Source organism: Salvelinus alpinus, chromosome 35 (assembly GCF_045679555.1).
Source record: "Salvelinus alpinus chromosome 35, SLU_Salpinus.1, whole genome shotgun sequence".
In the NCBI taxonomy this organism is placed as follows: Eukaryota; Metazoa; Chordata; class Actinopteri; order Salmoniformes; family Salmonidae; genus Salvelinus; species Salvelinus alpinus.
Window position 1 is genome coordinate 21,136,237 of NC_092120.1, and position 21,933 is coordinate 21,158,169.

The following is a 21,933-nucleotide window of genomic DNA, read 5'->3' on the forward strand; positions in this document are numbered from 1 at the left end:
GGTCATCGAGTTCCAGCTTTTAACATATGCCCTCATTTTTTTTACACTGATCCCCATACTTATAGTATTCTATAAGAATCACACCAGTTGTGACCATGTTATTGTCGATACACTGTTCTGGGTATCATCGGATGGGGCCACAGTGTCTCCTGACCCCTCCTGTCTCAGCCTCCAGTATTTATGCTGCAGTAGTTTATGTGTCGGGGGGCTAGGGTCAGTCTGTTATATCTGGAGTACTTCTCCTGTCTTATCCGGTGTCCTGTGTGAATTTAAGTATGCTCTCTCTAATTCTCTCCTTCTCTCTTTCTTTCTTTCTTTCTCTCTCTCGGAGGACCTGAGCCCTAGGACCATGCGTCAGGACTACCTGGCATGATGACTCCTTGCTGTCCCCAGTCCACCTGGCCTTGCTGCTGCTCCAGTTTCAACTGTTCTGCCTGCGGCTATGGAACCCTGACCTGTTCACCGGACGTGCTACCTGTCCCAGACCTGCTGTTTTCAACTCTCTAGAGACCGCAGGAGCGGTAGAGATACTCTTAATGATCGGCTATGAAAAGACAACTGACATTTACTCCTGAGGTGCTGACTTGCTGCACCCTCGATAACTACTGTGATTATTATTATTTGACCATGCTGGTCATTTATGAACATTTGAACATCTTGGCCATGTTCTGTTATAATCTCCACCCGGCACAGCCAGAAGAGGACTGGCCACCCCTCATAGCCTGGTTCCTCTCTAGGTTTCTTCCTAGGTTTTGGCCTTTCTAGGGAGTTTTTCCTAGCCACCGTGCTTCTACACCTGCATTGCTTGCTGTTTGGGGTTTTAGGCTGGGTTTCTGTACAGCACTTTGAGATATCAGCTGATGTACGAAGGGCTATATAAAATAAATTTGATTTGATTCTGAGGAAATGCTTGAGTGTTGTTCTTCACATGAGTATAGTGCGAAGTTCGTTGACGAGGGCCTCCCTCTCTCTGTCTCTGGTCCGCTCCCCTACCTCTGAAGCCCTCGCATGACTCACTTCTGTGTTTAAATGCTTATTTTGTGTTGTTGTTTTATGTGCGCCACTTAGAAACGATCCCCACATTAGGACTTTTATGGCCTAATAAACTCAAGAGTATCGAACCAAACTGGCTGGCCATATTTAGTAGCTTTATACGAAAACGTATTACAGTGTAATTGCTGTAGGCAGGCGAGCTATTGAGGGAATAACATAGGTGAGGGTTACAAAATTTCCCCTCGCACTCGAAAGGGACACTGGACCTTTTGTCTGCTGCTCTGGAGTTTCCAATCACCACTGGGAAATATGGAGTGTATTATAAGATTTATATAATAAGTCCATTTTATTTCACATTTCCGAAAATGAACTTTTACAGTGTGGTAAAATGTAGCCTGAAAGAAAAATATCTGTTTGGCATTAAGCGTTGCCAACATCATGGAATCCTCTGATGACAATGATTGAGGGTGGAAGAGAAGATCCCCCTTGTGCATTGCCCTGAGAAAAAGAAAAAAACAGGGACCAAATCTACACACAACGACTGTTTCTCTGCAGTGACGTGATAAATGGAAACGTGTAGAAGTGTTACAAAGCTAGCCTTCTCCTCTGTGTGAAATGGAGCCTCCTCAGTCTTTGCTCAGACACGAAACAGCGCACAGAAAAAAAGGGAGAAAGCGGAAAAACCTAAACCCTCTAGTTTGTGAACCTACTGCAACGCCATCGAATCAGAAAGCTACGTGTTGGTGCCAATTTAAATGAATTAGGGCGAATTGAGTTTATAGGGTGAAGAGGGGTTAGGCAGAGGGTGAACAGGCAGAGGGTGAACCGAAAATGTTTTTTTTCTGGTGAGAGAAAATGAAGACAAGACAGAAACAGATAACCCTCAGCTTGTCACGTGGGTCCTGAGGAATCTCTCCGAGCCTGACTACAAGTTCATGACACCTGTGTTGTTTTTTTTCCTCAGGGGGGGATTTCCACCGGTGTAGCATGGCATCGGTGCACTGAGGACTGAGACCCCTTTCACCGGCTTCATTTGATACGGCTGTGACTGAGACCTACTAGGTCTGCTACACTACAGACAGACAGGATGGACATGCTTGGGTTAGTGGGTCCCACCAGACTGACCACGCCGCAACAGTTGCTGTAGTTCACAGGTTTTGTTTTTGTTACTGAATTTATTTGTCAATGCAGCTGAAAACTTGAATTATCTGCCATGATTTTCCACAAAACTGTCCAGACACAAAAACACACCTGCATAAAGACTTGCATGCACGCACGCACGCACGCACACACGCACAAACATATCCACACACACACGCACATTAACGGCTTGGCTGATGGGGCCTGGGAAGAGAAAGGGAACACGGTTCCTCTTAGACGCTGCAGCCGGGGCTCAGGTCAGGACTTGGCGAGCAGTAATCCCTCTCAGGTGATGCTGCTCACATTCAGCCACATCCAGCTGATCTGCTTAAATATGTTCTCTCCCGTCCCTCCACTCCCTCTCGTCTTTAAAAGCCCCCTCGGCAAGGAGCAGAACTTGGGAGGATGGGGGGGCTACTGCTATTCCACACCACGAACCACGGATCGCTTTTCAGCGTTTCGGTAAAGTGATCGTTCCATGTGCCGCTTGGCGCGCTGACACAACGTACAGGGCTCCTTCATAACCAGCCAGGAGAAACGCACTGCTGCTGTGGAATAAAAAGGTCACACAGTCCTCCTGGCTTAGGAGAGAAACGCAGGATACAGGGCACCCATCCTGTGGATTAGAGTGGCATTATGTGAAAAAGCCTTGTTAAAAGACATGCCATCTGCGGCCCCTTTTCACTTTTTCCGAAGGCAGAGTGGCAAAGCTGGTTTAAGAGAGGCCCCGTGCATTCCCTCTCCCTGTTGGGGGGGGGGGAAATCACTCAAACACACATTAATTCTCTCCAAATCATCTCCAACTTAAATGACAAACCTTCTGACTCACTCCTTCACATCTCTCTCACTCACACACAGTCCGTTTAAATGGCTTCATGTCCACCAAACAATAAGAGGGACAATAAGCTATTTAATAGACAGTCATAAACTATTAATATATAATAATATATGCCATTTGGGCAGACGCTTTTATCCAAATTGACTTACAGTCATGCTATTTGTATCCATTTCTCTCACAGAAAATACAGAGTATTAGCAAGTGCGGTCTGAGTGCTTTCAGGGCGGCAGGTAGTCTAGCGATTAAGAGCGTTGGGCCAGTAACCGGCTAGGTGGAAAATCTGCTGATGTGCCCTTGAGCAAGGCACTTAACCCTAATTGCTCCTGTAAGTAGCTCTGAATGAGTGTCTGCTAAATGACTAAAACGTATATGTAAGACATTTCCTTCTAAGTATTACCCGCACTGTACTGCCATGTCAAAGAGGTGCTCTTGACTGTCTCCCCCTTTGAATGTGTGTGTTCATACGACAAGCAACAGAAAACAGGGAAACAAAAATGAGTGTCTCTTATTGGTAGTCCCTCGCTGTTTCAGTTTGTTTTCTTCTGTTTGGTGACTAATGAATACAACTTTAGCAGGTACAGTACTAACAAATCTGATTCTTGGACGTTCTACATAACTTTTTCCATTAGATGCATCATCACTGTGTTTCATCTCATCTCACATTAATTGAGTCCGTTTCCTCAAATAAGCCCAAACTCCATATTCAAGTAGACGTTGACAAAATCAAGATAATTTACTTTCACTTAGTGGTTACAAAGTTACTTAGAGATGCAATCTCGAAGTTTTGTATAATTTCAGCCAGTAGTTTTGAAAGTAGTGCCCGTTTTCTGTGTACTATGTCATCAAATGATGTGTACTATGTCATCAAATGATGTACATTTTACATTCTCATTTTAGTCATTTAGCAGATGCTAAATCCAGAGTGATTTACAGGAGGAATTAGGGTTAAGTGGCTTGCTTAAGGGCACATCGACAGATTTTTCACCTAGTCGACTTGGGGATTCGAACCAGTTACGTCCTGCAAATATTATTATTATTATTATATTTTTTTGCAATTGGTATGAATGATATATTACGAATTTGTTCTGCTTAAGATCCTGGAGCACATCTTTAAGTATCTTCATCTCAAAATCTGTTTCATATCATTTTGAGAAAGAAGAAGAGTAGGCGGCCAGTAAGTTGCAAATAACTTTAGTAAACTATTAACAGAATATATTTACAAAATAGTACATATAGGGGCAGTCAGCATTGTACATCACAACTGGAAAACGCACTTCGACTTCTAGAATCTTCCTCAGGCAACGTTGGAAAAATAGCTGAAGATTATTATTTGAATTCATCTGATTCTGATTATTTTATTATTGTAAAAAAATCAGATTGTGGGGACATTCAAAACAATATCATTTCTAGGATCTTTTTGAAACAGCTGACCTACAAAATCAAAGTTCACCTTGGAGTGATTACAGAACACTAAGGGTACATTTTTCTTCAGTCTTTCACTACTATAGCCATTTCCTAGTAGTGGATTTACAAACTCCCCTGACCCATGGTGCATCTCTTCCTCCGGGCAACATTGGTACTTGAGTCCGTTTTTATGTAGTCAGCAGGTGGCATCATTAGCCAGAGAATAAAAATGAAAAACAATATCCTTGAGTCTAGCAATGATATCATAGCAGGCTTCATTGGCATGATTTTCTATTTTTTAGTGGGCGGAGTAAGGAGGTGTAAATCATTGCTTTTATATGAAGAGAAAAAACAATAACTACAGTGGAACAGAGGATTGAGTCATGTAGTAGATTATAGGAGCTGCTTGCAAGAGATGATCAAACCATTTACACCACAGATTCCCTTCATTTAGCCTTAGCCTGACTCTCTTACAGTTTGCCTTTGAACACAGACTGTTGCCGACTAGAACAGCCCTGCTTTTCACTCTTGCATCCTCTTGTTATACACCCATCTCCTTCCCATACACTTCCCTAGCTAATCCAATCATATACTGTATGTCAACGGCAAAGGCTCTACTACTTATTTCGGCCAATTTATTTGAATTTATTTCAGCCTGAAAGGTAAAGAGATTTGTTCCTCCGCACACAGGATATTTTTCTTTACGCATAAAATATATATGTCCGGGGAGCTGAACGTGACCAATTCCATATTCACTTTTTAAAATGTGTCTGGGACTCACCACTCCAGACTGATTTGGAAACCTCACTACGTTACTGCTGCGGTCCAGAGCTGTCACGGTGAACCTTCAGGGCAAGGCACAAATATTCAGCCCTCTCAGAGCATATTGAACAGTGATCTCTCTCTCTCACATGCTTCTCTCAATAACCATCAAAAATAAAGGAAGGAAGTGAAAACCTAAAGTGTGGCTGCCTGCCAGTGTGTGCTAAATCTCGCTTTTGGCTTCAGTTGGACCACTCCAATCCAAAACAACAGGAACCAATCCTCCACCTTCCCTCAAAAAACAATCTGTACAAAACCCATACATCGCTGAGGGCTGGAGCATCCAGTTTGAGATGTTCAGAGAGTTTACGGTGATGTGTGTACAGCTCAGCCTAATCACATCCTCAGGGTCAAATGTATGAGTTAACCTTTTGCTCTCACCCCCACCTCCAGCCAACCCCCCCCCCCCCCCCCTCTCTCTCTCTCAGACACACACACATACATGCACACACACACACGTAAGGGTTATACCTCCCTAGCCTGTTAGCCAAAAGCATTTCAACCACTTCTATCGACAACAAACACAGAAACACAGACAAACACACACATCTATGCCATTATCAATTTTCCTCTCTCCCTATGACATCTCAAACTTCAACTTAACCAGTTCCACTCTGTGCCAAAAAGTTTGATCCCATTAAGAACATTATATTACGGAGCATCTGAGATCACTCCAATCCTAAGAGAAAAATAGGCGAGCAGAGAAAAGTGTGTCTGTGCAAGTACCCCACAGTGATTGCTTGATTATTTGCAGATGGGCAGTGGAAGGCTTGCAGCCAGGAGTGGAGGTTCCCCCTGGCATGCCTTGCATATGATTCAATCTGTGATTGCCTTACAATTTACAACCCCCCCCCAAAAAAACTTGCATTGAGAAAAGGATCATCCTACTGTACTCCACACCACACTGTAACATGCACTGTTTGGGGTATTGGTGCTATAACCAGGCGACCATGGGATCAATAAGGAATAGCACACGCACTTCCGATTAAGCAGTGTTCCCTCTCTCCCTTGCCACCCCCGGAGTAAGGACCGTGCTTATGTCACAGATCCAGAGGGGTGCTGCTAACAGCAGACGCACTGATGGTCACAGTCTGCTCATTCATTCCACATTGCTGTTTTTACCAATGGGCTAAATCCCCAGAGGCGATTGTTATGCATGTACCAACTGTTCAAAGATAACTCTGCGGTTATGAGATCAATTAAAACCAGCTTAGGAGGTTGGAGAGGTCGAATTCATATGACAGGGGAAAGGGGGTTCCGCATCTATTCATTAAAACTCCCACAATACGCCTAAGCCGCTGCGCTCCACAATAGATAGACAGAGCCGCACTACCAGCGTTTTACCGTCTAGTCGCTGTAGCCTACTAAGCAGTACCACATTTAATTAAAGACACAGACCTCTCTTTGTTGGCACGGACAGTCGGACAGGTAAGAGCACAGAGAGCCCGAAGCAATTTGGGGTAACCTAGGCTATTTGACCAAACGACTCACCAACAGCAACTATGTAAGAAATATGAAGCAGATAATATCACAAATCTTATCAGGCATTTTTTTGAGTTGGCAAACCATGACGGCTATGTGTCCAAGACGCACATTTTGCGCATTTGCCAAAATGTCCCCAAAACAGATTTTCAAGAATGACCTGTAATCTAGTAATACAACTAACAATATCTTTGAGTGGCGAAGTCTCAACAATTTGTTACAATTTAGAAAAATAGTTTCCACATTGAACTCATGAAGTTCCGAACAGTTGCCTCGTAAAACATACCCACAGTCTGGACAGACTCGGCTGCTGCTTTACACCGCTGTGGGACTTTTCGTTTTGGCGGGATGGATATATTAGGTGGATCGAATACCTTTTTTTCACTGGCAGTCGGGTGATAATAGCAGAGCGCATAAAACGCATCCAGGAACTCACGAGCGCATTCACCAGATATGCATCACCTCAAATAGCCTAGCCCTAGTCTACAGGATGCTGGACGGTCACTGTATCCTGATCAATATACCGTGCTCAGGGCGATGATAGTGTCAGTGTGTAGGAGACGTGCCAACGAGTTATGTTTGAATACATTGGCAAGGTAATTATCTAATCATGGTTATGACGACATCATCATAAGCAGAACCGGATATACAATGGCAACAAATGTTGATTAAACTCTTGGTCTCAAAATGTTCAATATTATCTGTCCGACCATGTCTATTTTTCTTCGTCTAATGTTGCGGTCTCAGAAACTATCCAAAACTTCTCGCTTTCAACTGTCACATTGTCAATGATGCTATATGCATAGATAGACGATTTTTCACGTACCTCTTTTGTTCCTCCTCCAGCGATTTGACTGCGTTTGACAGTTGCTGTACTCCATACAGTTCAACACGATTAAAGCCAATGAGAAAAGTCGAAACTGCATCTGGACGGCTGGTGTTTCCGACTCGAATAAGAAGTGCCAATGGTGTTTGGGATGAATTATCTGGTTCGTTTCCTCCAGTTTCTTGAATGATTCCAATTTGTCACACATTAAACGAGCAGCGACGACATAGTATCTCACCACGGAATAATATCATTTTATGAAGATCACCGTTCCTTCATTCACAAGTGTCCCTTTGAGTGCTGTAAAAAGAAAGACATGGGTTATTGTGATAACACACGTGACGATATCCACATCTATCCAAACATGGGAAAAATACTTGATCTAAAGAGTTTAGGAGGCTAACCCTACTGTATTTAAATACACTGCAACAATGACATGTTTTTTTCTGCCACACGTGTTAATTTACTCTCCATTCCCGACAAAAGAGCGTGGCATGAAATGAATTCTAACGCCTCTCAAACAAGCAATAACCTTCCAATATAGCGAGCGCAAGAAGCTGTGTTTAACAATGAACACAATATGAAACATACCTGCATATGTGACAGTCTAAAACCACTTCAGAAAGCCACAGCGGGTCTGGAGCATACAGCATCCCTCTTGTATGAAAAGTTATTCTGAAGAGAACAGAGGTCCGAGTGATCTCCCTTCTCCTTGAGACGCACGCGAGTTTTATTCCGATAATACCTATTTCCCCGCTGAAAGCGTGTCCTTTTTCACTCCAACAAACTTGTCTACACCATTCGGGCGTCCCGTTTTACGTTGTGGTTTTTAAAGCAAAGGATATGAAGCCAGTAGATTCTCCTCTGGATTGTCTGCATTTGCGCTTCGAGCAGAGGTGAAGTGGTAGGCTACTACTGGTCCTGATGCTTGGGCTGCTTTCTCATATAGCTGCTCCTGTCACGTGGAGATTTCTAGATCTTTGGGGCTGCTCAGAATTAGAAGCCCCTTGACCAGAGTGAAGTGTTTTTTCTTATTATTTTAGATAATGAAGATGACACATGCTATTTAGCTGCCTAGGTCCTCACGCTACACCGAGGCTCCCTCAGGGTCCTAGTGCATGAACAAATCAATCGCAGCCGTTTTGATTCTCGTGTGAAATTACGCACAACCCGTGACGTTGGAGTGGGGTATTGTTGAAGGCTATCGATCCCTAGTTTGGATGTTGAATGACCGATAGGCTCTCTCTCAAATTCCAAATGATTAAAAAAATATTACGGTACTTTACGTTTCTTAAAAGTCGTTTTCTATGGAGTTTGTTTGGTCGTCCAATTATTCACATTTGACCAATGAGAAGTGGTCTTGCTAGTACCTGCATGGTTAAACTGTTATTTCCACTATATGACAAATAGGCCTTTTCATGTCTCGAAAGGCTAGTGAATTGCAGTGCAAGTTATTCTCATTTTAGGATTTCAAAGAAAACATATAGTTGTATGGCTTTGATGGTGGAATTTTAATGGATAAATTGGGAAGACAATGATCATAACCATCATCAATGTTTCACCATCGTTGCCATCATTCTTGTCATTTGCTCTCAAGAAACAAGAACGCATGCAACTTCAAAGATGCAAAGGCCTTACTCTAGGAGAATGTAATGTGATTGGACAACTATTTGCTCCACTAATGGATGTGATATAAAGTTGGTAACTTTAACAGTTAAACAATCTACATATTCAATTGACACAAAACTAGCATGACCTCAAAACTAACTGAAAGGTAAGTCAAAAGTGATAACAGAGAATAGGCCTACTACCGGTCCTGAAAAAAATACCAGAAAAACCACAGGTTAGGCCCTATTTGAGATTTCCTGATACCCACCTAGGTCCATCATAGTGTTCACCTCCAGTTCCGGTAGAAATAGGCTGTAAATGCTGTACCCCCTTTGACCACTAGGTGTGGCACTTAATCTTTTATTTATTTTAGGAAATTAGTTTGTGTCGGGCACTTATCAGGACACAACTGTCTGCCCCAATTGGGAAGCAATATTCTACTCAAAATAAACCAGAGGTAGAGTTTTAAGAAATGACTGAGGTCCAGTGGTTACAGATTGGTGTAATGCATATGTTACACTCCATACGTAGTCCTTGTATATAACGCACACATCTAAACCTCTGATCTTCTCTTTTGAAAAGCCAGAGGTCAATTCAGTATGACCGGTCAAAAATAAAATGAAAAAAAGAGACATTATATATTTTTTTAAATTGTAATGAATGTTAATCACTACCAAAGGCTTTGTAACGTAAACATTTAGATTTTTATTTATTTACCAATATCAGGCTTAAGTTATATGAAAACATTCAAATATAGCCATGGAACAGAGCATGACTAAAAATGATTGTAGATAATGGAAAGAGGAGCAGCGTCATATAGGAATACCACCCCACAGAGAAAACCAGAGACCTTCCATGACATTTTTCATTTGACACATTTTGTCACACTGGTTTTATACAAGACAAGCGTTCTAACCTCAAGCAATAAAAACACAATGTAAGTTTTCCATTTCATCACTGGGACCGCTTGCAAACCTTTTGTGGGGGGAAAACCTTGGACAATATGTAAAAACAGAACCATGGAAGTTTCCCAGCCAAAACCGATAGTGACCTTTTGCCTGTTTATTTCTTTATTCGAGTGCAGTGACAGACATTGTGGTCAAAGGGCTGTTTGCGGCAAGTCTGGTATTGGTCTGGACATCCTACTAAAACAATACAGGAGAGTGCACTGGTAAGGTGAATGATAATTAAGGGCTAGGATAACTTTTATGTTCATGATGCGTCATAGCAAAGGACCGGTAAACCAATCACTTTATCCTCCCCGCTGGCCTGGTCCAAGGTGACGTCAGTGTTTGAATCGTCTGGCTCCGAGCCCCGAGTGCCAATGGAAGCTGGATGCACCTCTTCTTTGCTCCCCCAGAGACGTAGCAGCCCATGAAAGTTTGTCTACCGAAGGACCACTAGTCACTCACAAGAGTAGTCACTTACCTGAAACCATCTCCCCTTTTAGAACAAGGTCAAGTTGAGAGGTAAAAGGGAAAGAAAGTTACGTGAGAAAGACAGAAGCTGAAGTAAGAGTTGGTGAGAGAAGGGGGGGGGGGGCGCAAGAGGCACATTAAACTGATTAGTCTGGCTAATGGAGGTTTACGAGTCCCTCATGTCCTCAGAGGGAAAGATGACTGGCAGAGAGTATGACCACTATTAACTGTACATCACCTCTGTCTGCCCCCCTCCTCTCACTTCCCCTCCTGTGTGACTGCCACGGTGAACCGGGCCACTAAAACACCATGAAACCCAATAGCCTAAACACTCATCATTACAGCGCATACATGAGCCACATCACCCAAAACAGTATTAACTGTCCCCCTCAGTGACTTAATGCACACATTAAAACTTCCAAGTATTACCAATGCAAAAAAAGTCTAACCACTTAAGCCTCAACCACCATCTGTAATGTCCAGAAATAAAGCGATCATTGGTGAAAATGGTTTTTACACGTCTGTTTTATTGAATCACTGATGACTTGAACCAAGAGCAAAAAAAAATATCCTCTGCTCCTTGAGGGACAAGCAGAAAAAACAGGATGTTGTTGCTGGATGGGAATGCTGTGTAGGAACAGGAATAAAAATATTCTCGGTAGTGTCTTGCTAAAAGCCAGTCTCTTGACCTGCCCAGTTGGGTGTCTGGGGAAAAAAGGGAGGAGAAAAGGGAGGAGAGGTTAGACTACCAGTTGACAGACATACAGTATTTTGTTTCTGGGCTTTAATGAATTCTGTGATGAATTAAAAACAGAAATCCCCATGAGAGTATGTAGTCGAACACTTGAAGTTGACTTAAAATGTGAGCAAGTGTGTGTCCGCCCATGTGTATATGCATGCGTAACGGACCCCCAACAGCCCATCCAGATGGCAGGCAGTAAATGTATTAGAAGTGATTTGTAGCCCTGAGGATGTAATGACACTTGTTTGCAGCCTCTTATCTAATTAGAGAAATACCTTAACGAGGGTCTCTGCTTTTACTAAACAGAGATATAGCAGCTCTCTTCCTGCAGATATTCAAACAAGAGAGGTGGTAACTGAACACATCAAAAGATACCTACTCAGAACTGGACAGTTAAAAGGGGGACATTTAAAGCACACTTGGCCCCGTTGTGATTAGATATATATTTATAATAAACTAATCTGAAGGGGTCGGGAGGCGGTGGACTGACTCATTTAAAAGTTGAAGAATCCGTTTAATTTTGGTTTTACAGACATGTCCTTCTCTTCCTAACTTCAAGGAGCACTGCTGGCATGGGGAGAGGGTGGGGCTCAGGGATGTGTGGGATCATTGAGGATTACCTTCGTGGATTAGTTTTACATACCACTCATACATGGTCAAGATCAAAACAGACCAAAATTTGGACCCCAAGCCAAACATCTGTGGGGACCTGTACTAAGTGCAGGGAACTCCGTAGTTTGAGTAATGTTCAATGAGGCTAGTGTGAGAATCGACCTTATTTGTGCAGCGGTAGCTGAGTCACAGGGCACAGGCCCTGTTTTACGGCGGCGTTGACATCTACCTTGTCATTAGGCCTATGAAGATCAATGGGATGATGGAAGTGCCCGCTAGCTCCGTTAAAACCTGCTCTTACTGGCTGATTCCGTGTCAAGTGGAGCGTTTTGTTGAAGCTGGTTCGTCGACATTCTTCTAGCCCTGTTCTATCTGAGCTGATCATTTCGAGAGGGCTTTGAACTGTGTCCACCCACGTAAGAGACAGAGTCAGTTGGAAAATGGAATAGGTAGTCTAGTCTTTGACAAGGGATGGGAGGGTGGGTAGTGGCGACAACACGCTTACCTCGTTCCTGCTGGCGTGGGCCATCTTCTTCTCGATGTTCATGGCCAGCATCTGGCTCCTGAAGGACAGGCTCTTTGTCTTCTCAATCACCTGCTGGTACGGCGACACAGCGTTGTTCCCCATCACCACGTGACCCTGGATAAGAACAGGACGAGGGGCGCACAGTTAGGCCTAATCACACAGCGGGGAGAGCCAATCACATCTCGTCTCACAGACACGCCACCGTTTCGCCAACCCGCCAGCCTCTCGGGACACATTTATGTAAATTTCAGTGCACATCTAGGTAATTCTATGTCATTCCAGACAGAGTGGCTAGGGTATGATTAGCTGATTACAGAGAACTCTGCGCCGTGATGGGTACGCCAAAACATGCAAGACCCAATGTGGAGCTGTACAGAGGAGAACAAGGACTTAAAAAGGGTAAGGTATTGTGGTTGCTTACTTCGTACTGTGTTGTATACCCTCCTATTATGATAATGGCCCATCCCATGCCTTGTTATTCTCGTCTTAGTCATTCTACAGTTATGCACTTTATTGCATCTAGAGGTACACCGGAGAATAAGCTCCCCGATTACGAGGAGTAAAAAAAAAAAAAAAAATCTGATTAATCAATTGCGTGGGAGCAGAGGTCATTGATTGTCGAGGCAGACAGACAGGGCGTCAGTCTTACCAGTTTGGAGTCTATCTTGGCATCCAGCCTGGCGTTGCGGATAAGGTTGACAATCCATCTCTCCGCCTCCTCGGGGGTCATGTTCAGCTTGTCTGCCAGCATGCTGAGGAGGAGCAGAGGAGAAACAGGATTTTTAGAAGGCGAGTGGAACAATACACACGTGTCCTCCGATTAAATAGGCGGTAGAGAAGTTAAGTTGCTAATTGTTTAAAGAAAAATGTGGCCTGAGTTTTGTCTATATAGTTCATATACACACCACATCATCACATTAATCAACTGGGGCGTGGGAAGGTGTACCCCTCTGCCCAATGAGGTCATTTCTGGGCAATATTTGTCCCTTCAGGGGACCCTTTTTGGCCCATTATAGCCCAGGGGCAAAAGTTGGGTATAGCCTCTAATGTACTGAAGCAAACAGCAGAAAAGACCACACATCAGAAAAGCAAAGATTACACAGTGTACATAACATGCTCCTTCATTGTCAGACTGACCAGGTGAAAGCTATGATCTCTTATTGAAGTCACTTGTTAAATCCACTTCAACTCAGTGTAGATGGAGACGTGTTAAAGATTATTCACTTTTTTTTTTTTTTATGGTAGCAGGTGCACCGGTTTGAGTATGTCAAGTACCGCAACCCTGCTGGGTTTCAACCTCAACAGTTTCCCGTGAGCATCAAGAAATGTCCACCATCCAAAGGACATCCAGCCAACTTGACAACTGTGGGAAGCATCGGAGTCAACATGCGCCAGCATCCCTGTGGAACACTTGAAACCTAGTGGACTCCATGCCCTGATGAATTGAGGCTGTTCTGAGGGCAAAGGGGGGGTGCAACCGTATAGCAAGAAGGTGTTCCTAATGTTTGGTACACTTCGTGTATATGACAATCCTTTTCAGTGGCGGTCTGATGCCATACCTCTACACTTGCTACACTACTAAATATGACGAATGGGCTGCATTAGGACTGTAACAAAGCTAACAGGACATTGCTAATACATTACCAAGTCATACACATTCTTAGGCTAAAAGGCCTATAAAGTAAAATACAATGACATGTCAAAGATACCGGATCAGGGGAACATGCGCAAATGATCTTACATGAACTAGAACAGAAGATTGCATGACTCCCCAGGCTAACGCAATTAGAGGAGTCAGTGGGAATCCCGGTTTCTCTCCCTAGCCAGTCACTTTACTCTTTGATGTTCTCTCCTGGACACACACTTACGTTCACCCCACCTGGCCCAGAGCCTGCCGTGACAGAGCGGGACCTGCTACTGTCCCAAAATGAAAGCCAGGTTGCTGCCGTGGAGCTCTTTGATAGAGCGGTGGGACATGGATGTGTCACCGAGGGAGAGAGGGAGGTGGTGGGCGCCTGGCCCTCTTTGATCCAAAGCCTTTTCCAGTGCAGCAGGCCTCTCTTGCGGCTTTGAAAATAACTAAACCCCCTTGATACTACTACTACCCTCTAGACCCACTCCTTCCCGCCCGCCCGACATTTCCTGCTGTTCCCCCATTTCATATTAGGGGCCTATAAATATACCCATCTCCTCCACCACAAGTAGTATAGCTAGTTCCTTCTCATCCCACAGCCCAGTCACCTAACACACACCTCTCGAACACACCTTTGAACGAACCTCATTAATACACTCGTTCAACAACAGATAGTGTGTGTGCATTGACCGTGGGGTTATGAGGACTGTATGAAAAGTGCACCCCACTAATTATAATTTCCTGCTCCATTAATCAAGTTTCTTCTCCCCCACGGAGATCGGAGAGACAGACCTGTGAGTATGCCAGACCCTCGCCACGCCAAACCACCTCTCGCTATTGGATCAGACCCAGTCCACAATAGTTGCCAATACCAGCAGGACCGTTTCAACGGTCACTTCCCAAACGCTGACTTCTTCAAGACATTCTCCCTCGTAAATTCCCATTTGGAAATAACCTCATTTGGGATAATGTTTGCCTTACCTCAAGGCCCGACAGCAAAAACACATTCTCGCCCCTCTCTGACCCAGCTTGGCATCTTTTTTGAAAGTAGCAGCAAAACTACGTACGGAGGGGGTTGAAATTACATCAGTGTCTGGAAGGGGCTCAAAAAAGACAAAAAAACAAATAATAAACAGCATTACCTCAGCATAGAGGCAGTGCCTCGGGGGATTCCAAGTAACAAGAGCGTGATGATCCATCACCACTTTCACCACAGCATTGTTGAAGGAGGTGGATACCAGAAGAGAAAAACACCAGTTAAGAATTGATTAACGTTGAATCCCCACGGGCTGGAGGAGTGGAAAGGGGCACGACCAACCTGTCACTCGCACTCAAATGACTAAATTACGGCCAAATGCTGCGGAAAACAAAATTGCACTTACGGCTCATTACGAAGGACCCGACAAGAGAAAAAAAATACAAAAAAAGTCAGTTGTCCACTCACGTGAGTTTAGGTCATGATGGCTAACATGTGTCTGCCATCCAGGAGTGACAGAATCAACACTAAAAAGGAGAGACACAGGTCGCACCAATTTGGGCAAAATGACTGGTGTAGGTCTATAAACACGGTTCAGTTTCAAAATGTAACCCAAGAGATGTGTGACTGCCGCAGAGGGGTACGCAGAGTGCGTTCGTTTGGTGACTCTATCAAGTGGAGGGCACATGTCAGTCAAACCAGACTCAGATCCGAGATCAAAACAAATGTGACCCAGTTTCCTCATGGCGAGTTCACCTCGGCCCTAACCCCCTGCAGAATGTGATCTCCCCAGGCATACCACAGTAAACGCGCAGTGCCCCAAAAGGCCCAGGGCAGCCCCTGCATGCACCCAGGACAACTTCAGTGAGAACAACCTACTCTAATTCATTACGGGAAATCTGGCAATGCTTTCCTGGGGAAGCGCATTCATGGATCATATTTTACAAAGGACTCTGCTTTATCTCCTTTATAGACCAGGTCTCAACTTTTATCTTAACCTGGAACTTCAGAAAATGGGGGGCTAGACCTACAAACTCAACTATTGACATATCCCTTGACCCTTAAGCCAACTAGAACGCCTTCTACACTGGTTTTGTTTTACACAGCCATAGCCCTGTTCCTTGAGAAAGGGGGGGGGGGGGGGGGCATTTCAACCCCTTACTGGCTTCTCAGCACTCAATTTCAGGCTGGGGGGGATGGGGGGGGGGGGACTCCTGTGAGTCTCTCAGCCACCCTCACACTCAGGGAGAGAGGTCAGGATAACTGTTAGAGAGGGAAAACTCCCAAAAGAAGGGGGCACTTCTAAAGTGTCTGGGCTCAGACGAATGCATTGTTAAACACTACCATATGATAGCATTAAGAGATTCCAAGCCATTTGGAACGACCCCCGCTTTCGGCTTCTTGATTAAAATAGATGTTGTTTCGGGAAAACGGAAAATGACCGCGTGGTCTTTCTAATGACTATTGTGAAGTGGAAAAAACTGCCATTTTACATCCAAGTACACAACAATACTATTTCCAACTATCAGAGAAGTTAAGTGTTAGGAAAACATTTTGAGTGATGGGAAAAGATGTCCACTACCTTTCCATGTGCCACATTTCAGTGTCGGCTGACGGGCTCGGTCTTATGTACGTACTGACAAAGTCACTGGACAGTGTACCATCTGAGGTCAATGTTAGAAATAAGACTGGCTATCAACATTCAAGAAAGTCAAATATTGTAATATTACATTTGTGAATCCAAAAAAAGAAATCAAAAATTGTAAAAACATACCCAAGTCTAGACAAAAAGATATGTGGATGCAATTACGGAGCATAAGCTCAAATCCTGGGGGCACATTTTCACAGCTTCCTATATTACATGAGCCTTTCTGCATAAAGTAACTCAATTACCCGCACTTCTAGTCTACTTTCGTCCCATGTCGTGGGCAAAAAAAACGAGCTAAATATCTGTGAAACCTTCATAGCCAACAGCTGTAAAAATGTCCTCATTAAAAACAGGGATCAGATTCATTCGAGTCCATGCTTGGATGCAGAGGGCTTCTGGGTAGCAGACTAATGACATGGAATTTGAGCGTTTGTCAAAAATAAACTACGTGTTCTGTCCATCGTCATCGCAGCAGCTTTAAATAAACACGGAAATCCCTGACACTGCCGAGGACCGCTCTGTTTTACCTTTCCTTTACAATCTCGGCTAACAAAGACGTACAAACACAGGACAAAAATTGAGAAACATCACAATTCAACTTCCTACTGTTACCACTAACCTTTGTGGTCTTTAACAAGTAAATGTATCCAATTGCAGCAAGTCTGCCAAAAAAAAGAGCCGGGACTCCTAATCAATTCCAGACAATCTGCAACTGGAGATTTCGACAGAGCCCTATCGTGTTCCATGGTTCAACCTTGACTACAGACCTCCACAGCTCTGTATAACAGGCAGTGCAATAATTGCTCTGTCAAAAGTTATAATTCATTCACCCTTTCCATTCAATGTCCATGACAGCATATTCTAAATATCCCATTCAAAGTTGGAGTATTACCATTTTTGCCTTAGTACAGTAACTATGTCTTTCTAAATGCATTTCCACAAGTACAAATGTTCAGTGTACACTAAAAGCAGTGAGGTAAAAATAAAGTAGTATATCAGACTAGAATGAAGAGTGAGCGAAGTCCACAGTAAGATGAAGGCTAATGGTAGACTGGGCCTTAGATGCGCCTAATCTGTATAGCTATACATTTGTTATTTTCTAGAATTGATGCACAAGAGGCAGCCAAATCCTTAATTGTGGACCATTACTACCCCCCCCCCCCCCTAATACTCACCATAATTAGCGTTGACTAAATGTATTGTTTTGGTGACAGTCCAAGTTAAATTTATTGTAGTGGATGTAACAAGGCTTGGGAAAGAGAGAACTTCAGAACCCTCTGAACACCAGCCACCCTGACCCAGGACGACTCAGAAGTGGAGCTACGCTGTTCCTCTCTCCCCCGCATCAGCAGCTGGCAAAATCTAAAGCCGTCAAAGCCGATCTAAACCCTGACCTCTCCCCGAGAGAAACCTGTCCTTGGTTTGGTCTCTCACTGAGGTGGTCTTTAAAAGTTTAGTGAGCAGAACAACCAGGAAGCAGTTAAAGCTCCCATTGACTAATCCCTAAAATGTGTATGTGGAGATGTGAGTGTATTTGACTGGGGAAAGGGGCAATAAACGCTTATCTGTGGGGGGCATTCCTGTAATCACTGCACATATCCACCCTCTTCCTGCAGCTGGTCTGCTTAGCAAGCTCATTGGCTGGTGACAGACTGTCATGACCTTCCTGTGTACTTTAGCTAGTCTGAGCTGGCCACTGTAGTGCATGGTGCACATCTTAGCATTTGGACAGTGATGGCGAACAACGGTCTAGCAAAGACTGATCCCTTGCAAGGTCCTTCCCGTCAGTTCCCCAACTGGTGCTTTGCATCACTCCCTGGTCTCACCTGATGCTGATGCACTGGTGGATCCTGCAGAAAGTCTCAAAGATGAACAGACGGGCATTCTCAATGAAGTCCTCCAGGCAAGCCACCAGGAAGAAGTCATTCACAAGCACCTGGAAGAGATGGTGGGAAATAAAAGTTAAGTAATACAAATATTGTAGTGATTATTTGCCTCTGTGTATGCATTTCTATAAAAGACCATTGCAGGGTTTAAGGAAAGTAAAACAGTTAAATGAATGTTAAGCTTTTTCGTAAACTCATTAGCGCAATCAAGATTGGATTCTGACTGAGTGGCCCTGGAGAGCCATAAAAGTGCAGCAGCAACAGGTTTCCCCCTTGCAGTCCTTATTTGGGATTGAGGCCCCGATTAAAATGTGGGGGAACCCAATTCACTGCCAAATTAAAATAGAGCAGAAGAAAGGATTATTTATATTTTTCTTCATACATGCAGAGTTAAGGGGGGTGGGGGTCTTGCTCTAACCACATTTAAGTTACCAAGCGATTTACTTTGGCAAAAGCCTCAAAAGGAGAAACCCCCATCTGCAAAAAAGTACTCCCAGGCCACTCGGGGTGCTCCAAAATCGACCACAAATCTTTTAATTCAGCTGCCTCCACAAGAAACGGGAGACAAGAATGGAGCCAGCCACTGACCACAGTGGCTGTGACTTATCACTGTTCATCTGTGCCCAGGGGTGCAGGGTCAACTGTGCAGTGCGGGAGAAACCAATTTACACACCACCACACTCTCAGGGGTTCTACAGCCACCATAGGGGCAAGAACACCCTCTGCCCAACATTAGAACACATGGGCTAGCTACACTGACAGATGGGCTACAGCAAAATTGAAAAGTTTACACCGCCATAAAAGAGCAGTAAGACAGCTCTACTTAAAGTGTTCATGACCCCATTGTGCACTCAAATGATGGGTCAAAAGGCTTTACATTCCTTTGTGGTTATTACTGCGTTCCTACTCTCGAGTACTAGGTTCACGTCACAGACCTCAGTTTTCAAAAGTTCTCCAAGAACTCACAACTCTTTGTATGCTTAGAGAGCTGTTTTCACCCTCTATTTCTGCTTGAAGAAAACCCAATTACATGGCGCTATCAGGCAACACCACATTTCAGCAACGACAACGCTTATCTAGGCATGATAAACTTTGAACTGCTAAGTGTCCTAATCAGTGTCATCTGGGATTCAGCCCAAGATCCTCAAACAAGTTTTGAAAGGGCTAGAAGTGACCTTTTATGCACAATCTGATGAGCTAAACTTGGTAGGCCCCCCCCCCCCCCCCCGCTTTCTTCAACATGCAAAAGTTGCCAACATCTGACAGCGATTCCAGCTGGGAGGGGGGGGGACCTGCAAGGAGACAAACACAGGCGCTTACTTACATGACAGGGGGTGCATTCAAATAAGACTGGATTTCCCACTTCCTTTCAAATCAATTTCTACTCACTGTTGAAGGTTGCCGTGAAGACATGGGAGTTGGAAAACAACACCGATATCTGACTGTTACAACAATCAGTAAATAGTTGGGTATCACCCAGAGTAATGTAACCCTTTTGTTCTCTCCTCGATGACTCCAAACTGATGCATTACACATGCTCAAGACGAAGGCCCATCCCCAATGGAATATCTTTCTACCTCTCAACCATCACTCCACAAAATTGAATGAGGTTTTTTCGTGGCGTGTGTCTGTCTGCAAAATCCCCTTGCCTTTATTGCTTTCAAATGAGCCCATTTTGTGAAAATGTTTGCAGACCCATCACACTTAATGCACTTAAGGTGCAGCAGCTTAACTGTTGCACAACCACCCACCTCGACAGACAGGCGGTCCTGTGTGTGAACGGAGCGCGCTCCGATTTACCCTTTGGCGTGTAAGATCACATATGTGATAATTGTTGAGTGGTCCCTGCAGCGAACCACGGCAAAAACGTGATCGGGACAGTAGCAACTGAATGTATGACGCAACAAACGCCTAAAGAGCATTGTCTGAAAAGATTCTAAACATTGTTTTGCACCGATGGGAAATAAAGATCTTCAACCGTATACCTCAATTTCACCTTTATTGTAAAATATATATTTTTTATTTAACCAGGCAAGTTAAAGTTAACAAAATCTTATTTACGATAAGATAAATGCGAACTTCATCATCCAAACGCATTCCAAAATGTTTGGTTACCTTTATTTAACTAGGCAAGTCAGTTAAGAACAAATTCTTATGTACAATGACGGCCTAGGAACAATGGTTAACTTCTCTAGGGTAGGGTGCAGCATTCGGATGAAATGCATGCCCAGTTTAAACTGCCTGCTTCCCGGGCCCAGAAGATTTGATATGCATATAACTGGTAGATTTGGATAGAAAACTCTAAATTTTCCAAAACTGTTACAATAGTGACTGAGTATAACAGAACTGATTTGGCAGGCGAAATGGTTTTGTAGTTTTCTATTCAATGCCATTACAGTATCCATTGACTTAGGACTCAAATTGCAGTTTCTATGCCTTCCACTAGATGTCAAGTCTTTAGAAATTGTTTCAGGCTTGTATTCTGAAAAATGAGGAAGTAAGAGCAGGCTGAATGAGTGGACCCTAAAGTGTCACAGAGCTTTTTCATGCGCGAGACCGAGAGAGAGTGCCTTTCTTGTTTACCTTTTAAATTGACGACGTTAGTGTCCTGTTGAAATATTATCGATTATTTAGGCTAAAAACAACTTGAGGATTGAATATCGTTTAACATGTTTCTATTAACTTTATGGATACAATTTAGATGTTTTGTCTGCGTTTTAGCCTGTGGATTACTGAAGAAAATGCGAACAAAACTGAGGTGTTTGGATATAGCAACACTTTATCGAACAAAAGGAACATTTATTGAGTAAATGAATGTCTGCTGAGTGCAACCATATGAAGATCAAAGGTAAGGGATTCATTTTCTCTATTTCTGACTTGTGTAACTCTTCTGCTTGGCTGGTTACTGTTTGTAATGATTTGTCTAGTGGGCTATGTTCTCAAATAATCGTAAGGTATGCTTTCGCCGTAAAGCATTTTTTAAATCTGACACTGTGGTTGGATTCACAAGAAGTTCATCTTTAAACCTATGTAAAATATGTTTTGTTTTCTGAATTTTTATAATGAATATTTCTGTATTTGAATTTGGCGCCCAGCAGTTTCACTGGCTGTTGAAGAGGTGGGACGCTAACGTCTCACGTACCCAAGAGAGGTTAACTGCCTTGTTCAGGGGCAGAAAAAAAAAAAAAAAAAAAACTTTAGTTTGCGACCTAACAGACTTAAAAAATTTACCATATCTCTGGTGAGCACAAGGAGAAAATGTGAACAAAACAAGAAACACATTAGACTCCATACATACAGTATGCTAGAAGAAACGACAACATGATATACAGAAAATAAGGCACTTTGATAGGAACGCACATGTCCAAAGTTATTATTT

General features: G+C 43.5%; 2 protein-coding genes across 2 annotated transcripts in view; both read right to left on the reverse strand.

Moving 5' to 3' along the window:
* The window catches only part of LOC139564456 (R-spondin-2-like), an 86,096-nt gene extending 77,544 nt beyond the window's left edge, over positions 1-8,552 (reverse strand). The window contains exons 1-2 of the mRNA XM_071383987.1: positions 8,097-8,552; positions 7,506-7,805 (exon numbers count right to left, since the gene is read on the reverse strand). Of these exons, the coding sequence (XP_071240088.1) occupies positions 7,506-7,713 (208 nt within the window). The 5' untranslated portion in view covers positions 7,714-7,805; positions 8,097-8,552. The remainder of the gene's footprint in view (positions 1-7,505; positions 7,806-8,096) is intronic.
* Positions 8,553-11,038: 2,486 nt separating this feature from the next.
* Positions 11,039-21,933, reverse strand: part of LOC139564680 (eukaryotic translation initiation factor 3 subunit E) — a 48,844-nt gene continuing 37,949 nt past the window's right edge. Inside the window, exons 10-13 of the mRNA XM_071384422.1 lie at positions 18,495-18,604; positions 13,061-13,163; positions 12,391-12,525; positions 11,039-11,236 (exon numbers count right to left, since the gene is read on the reverse strand). Coding sequence (XP_071240523.1) covers positions 11,201-11,236; positions 12,391-12,525; positions 13,061-13,163; positions 18,495-18,604 — 384 coding nt within the window. The 3' untranslated portion in view covers positions 11,039-11,200. The remainder of the gene's footprint in view (positions 11,237-12,390; positions 12,526-13,060; positions 13,164-18,494; positions 18,605-21,933) is intronic.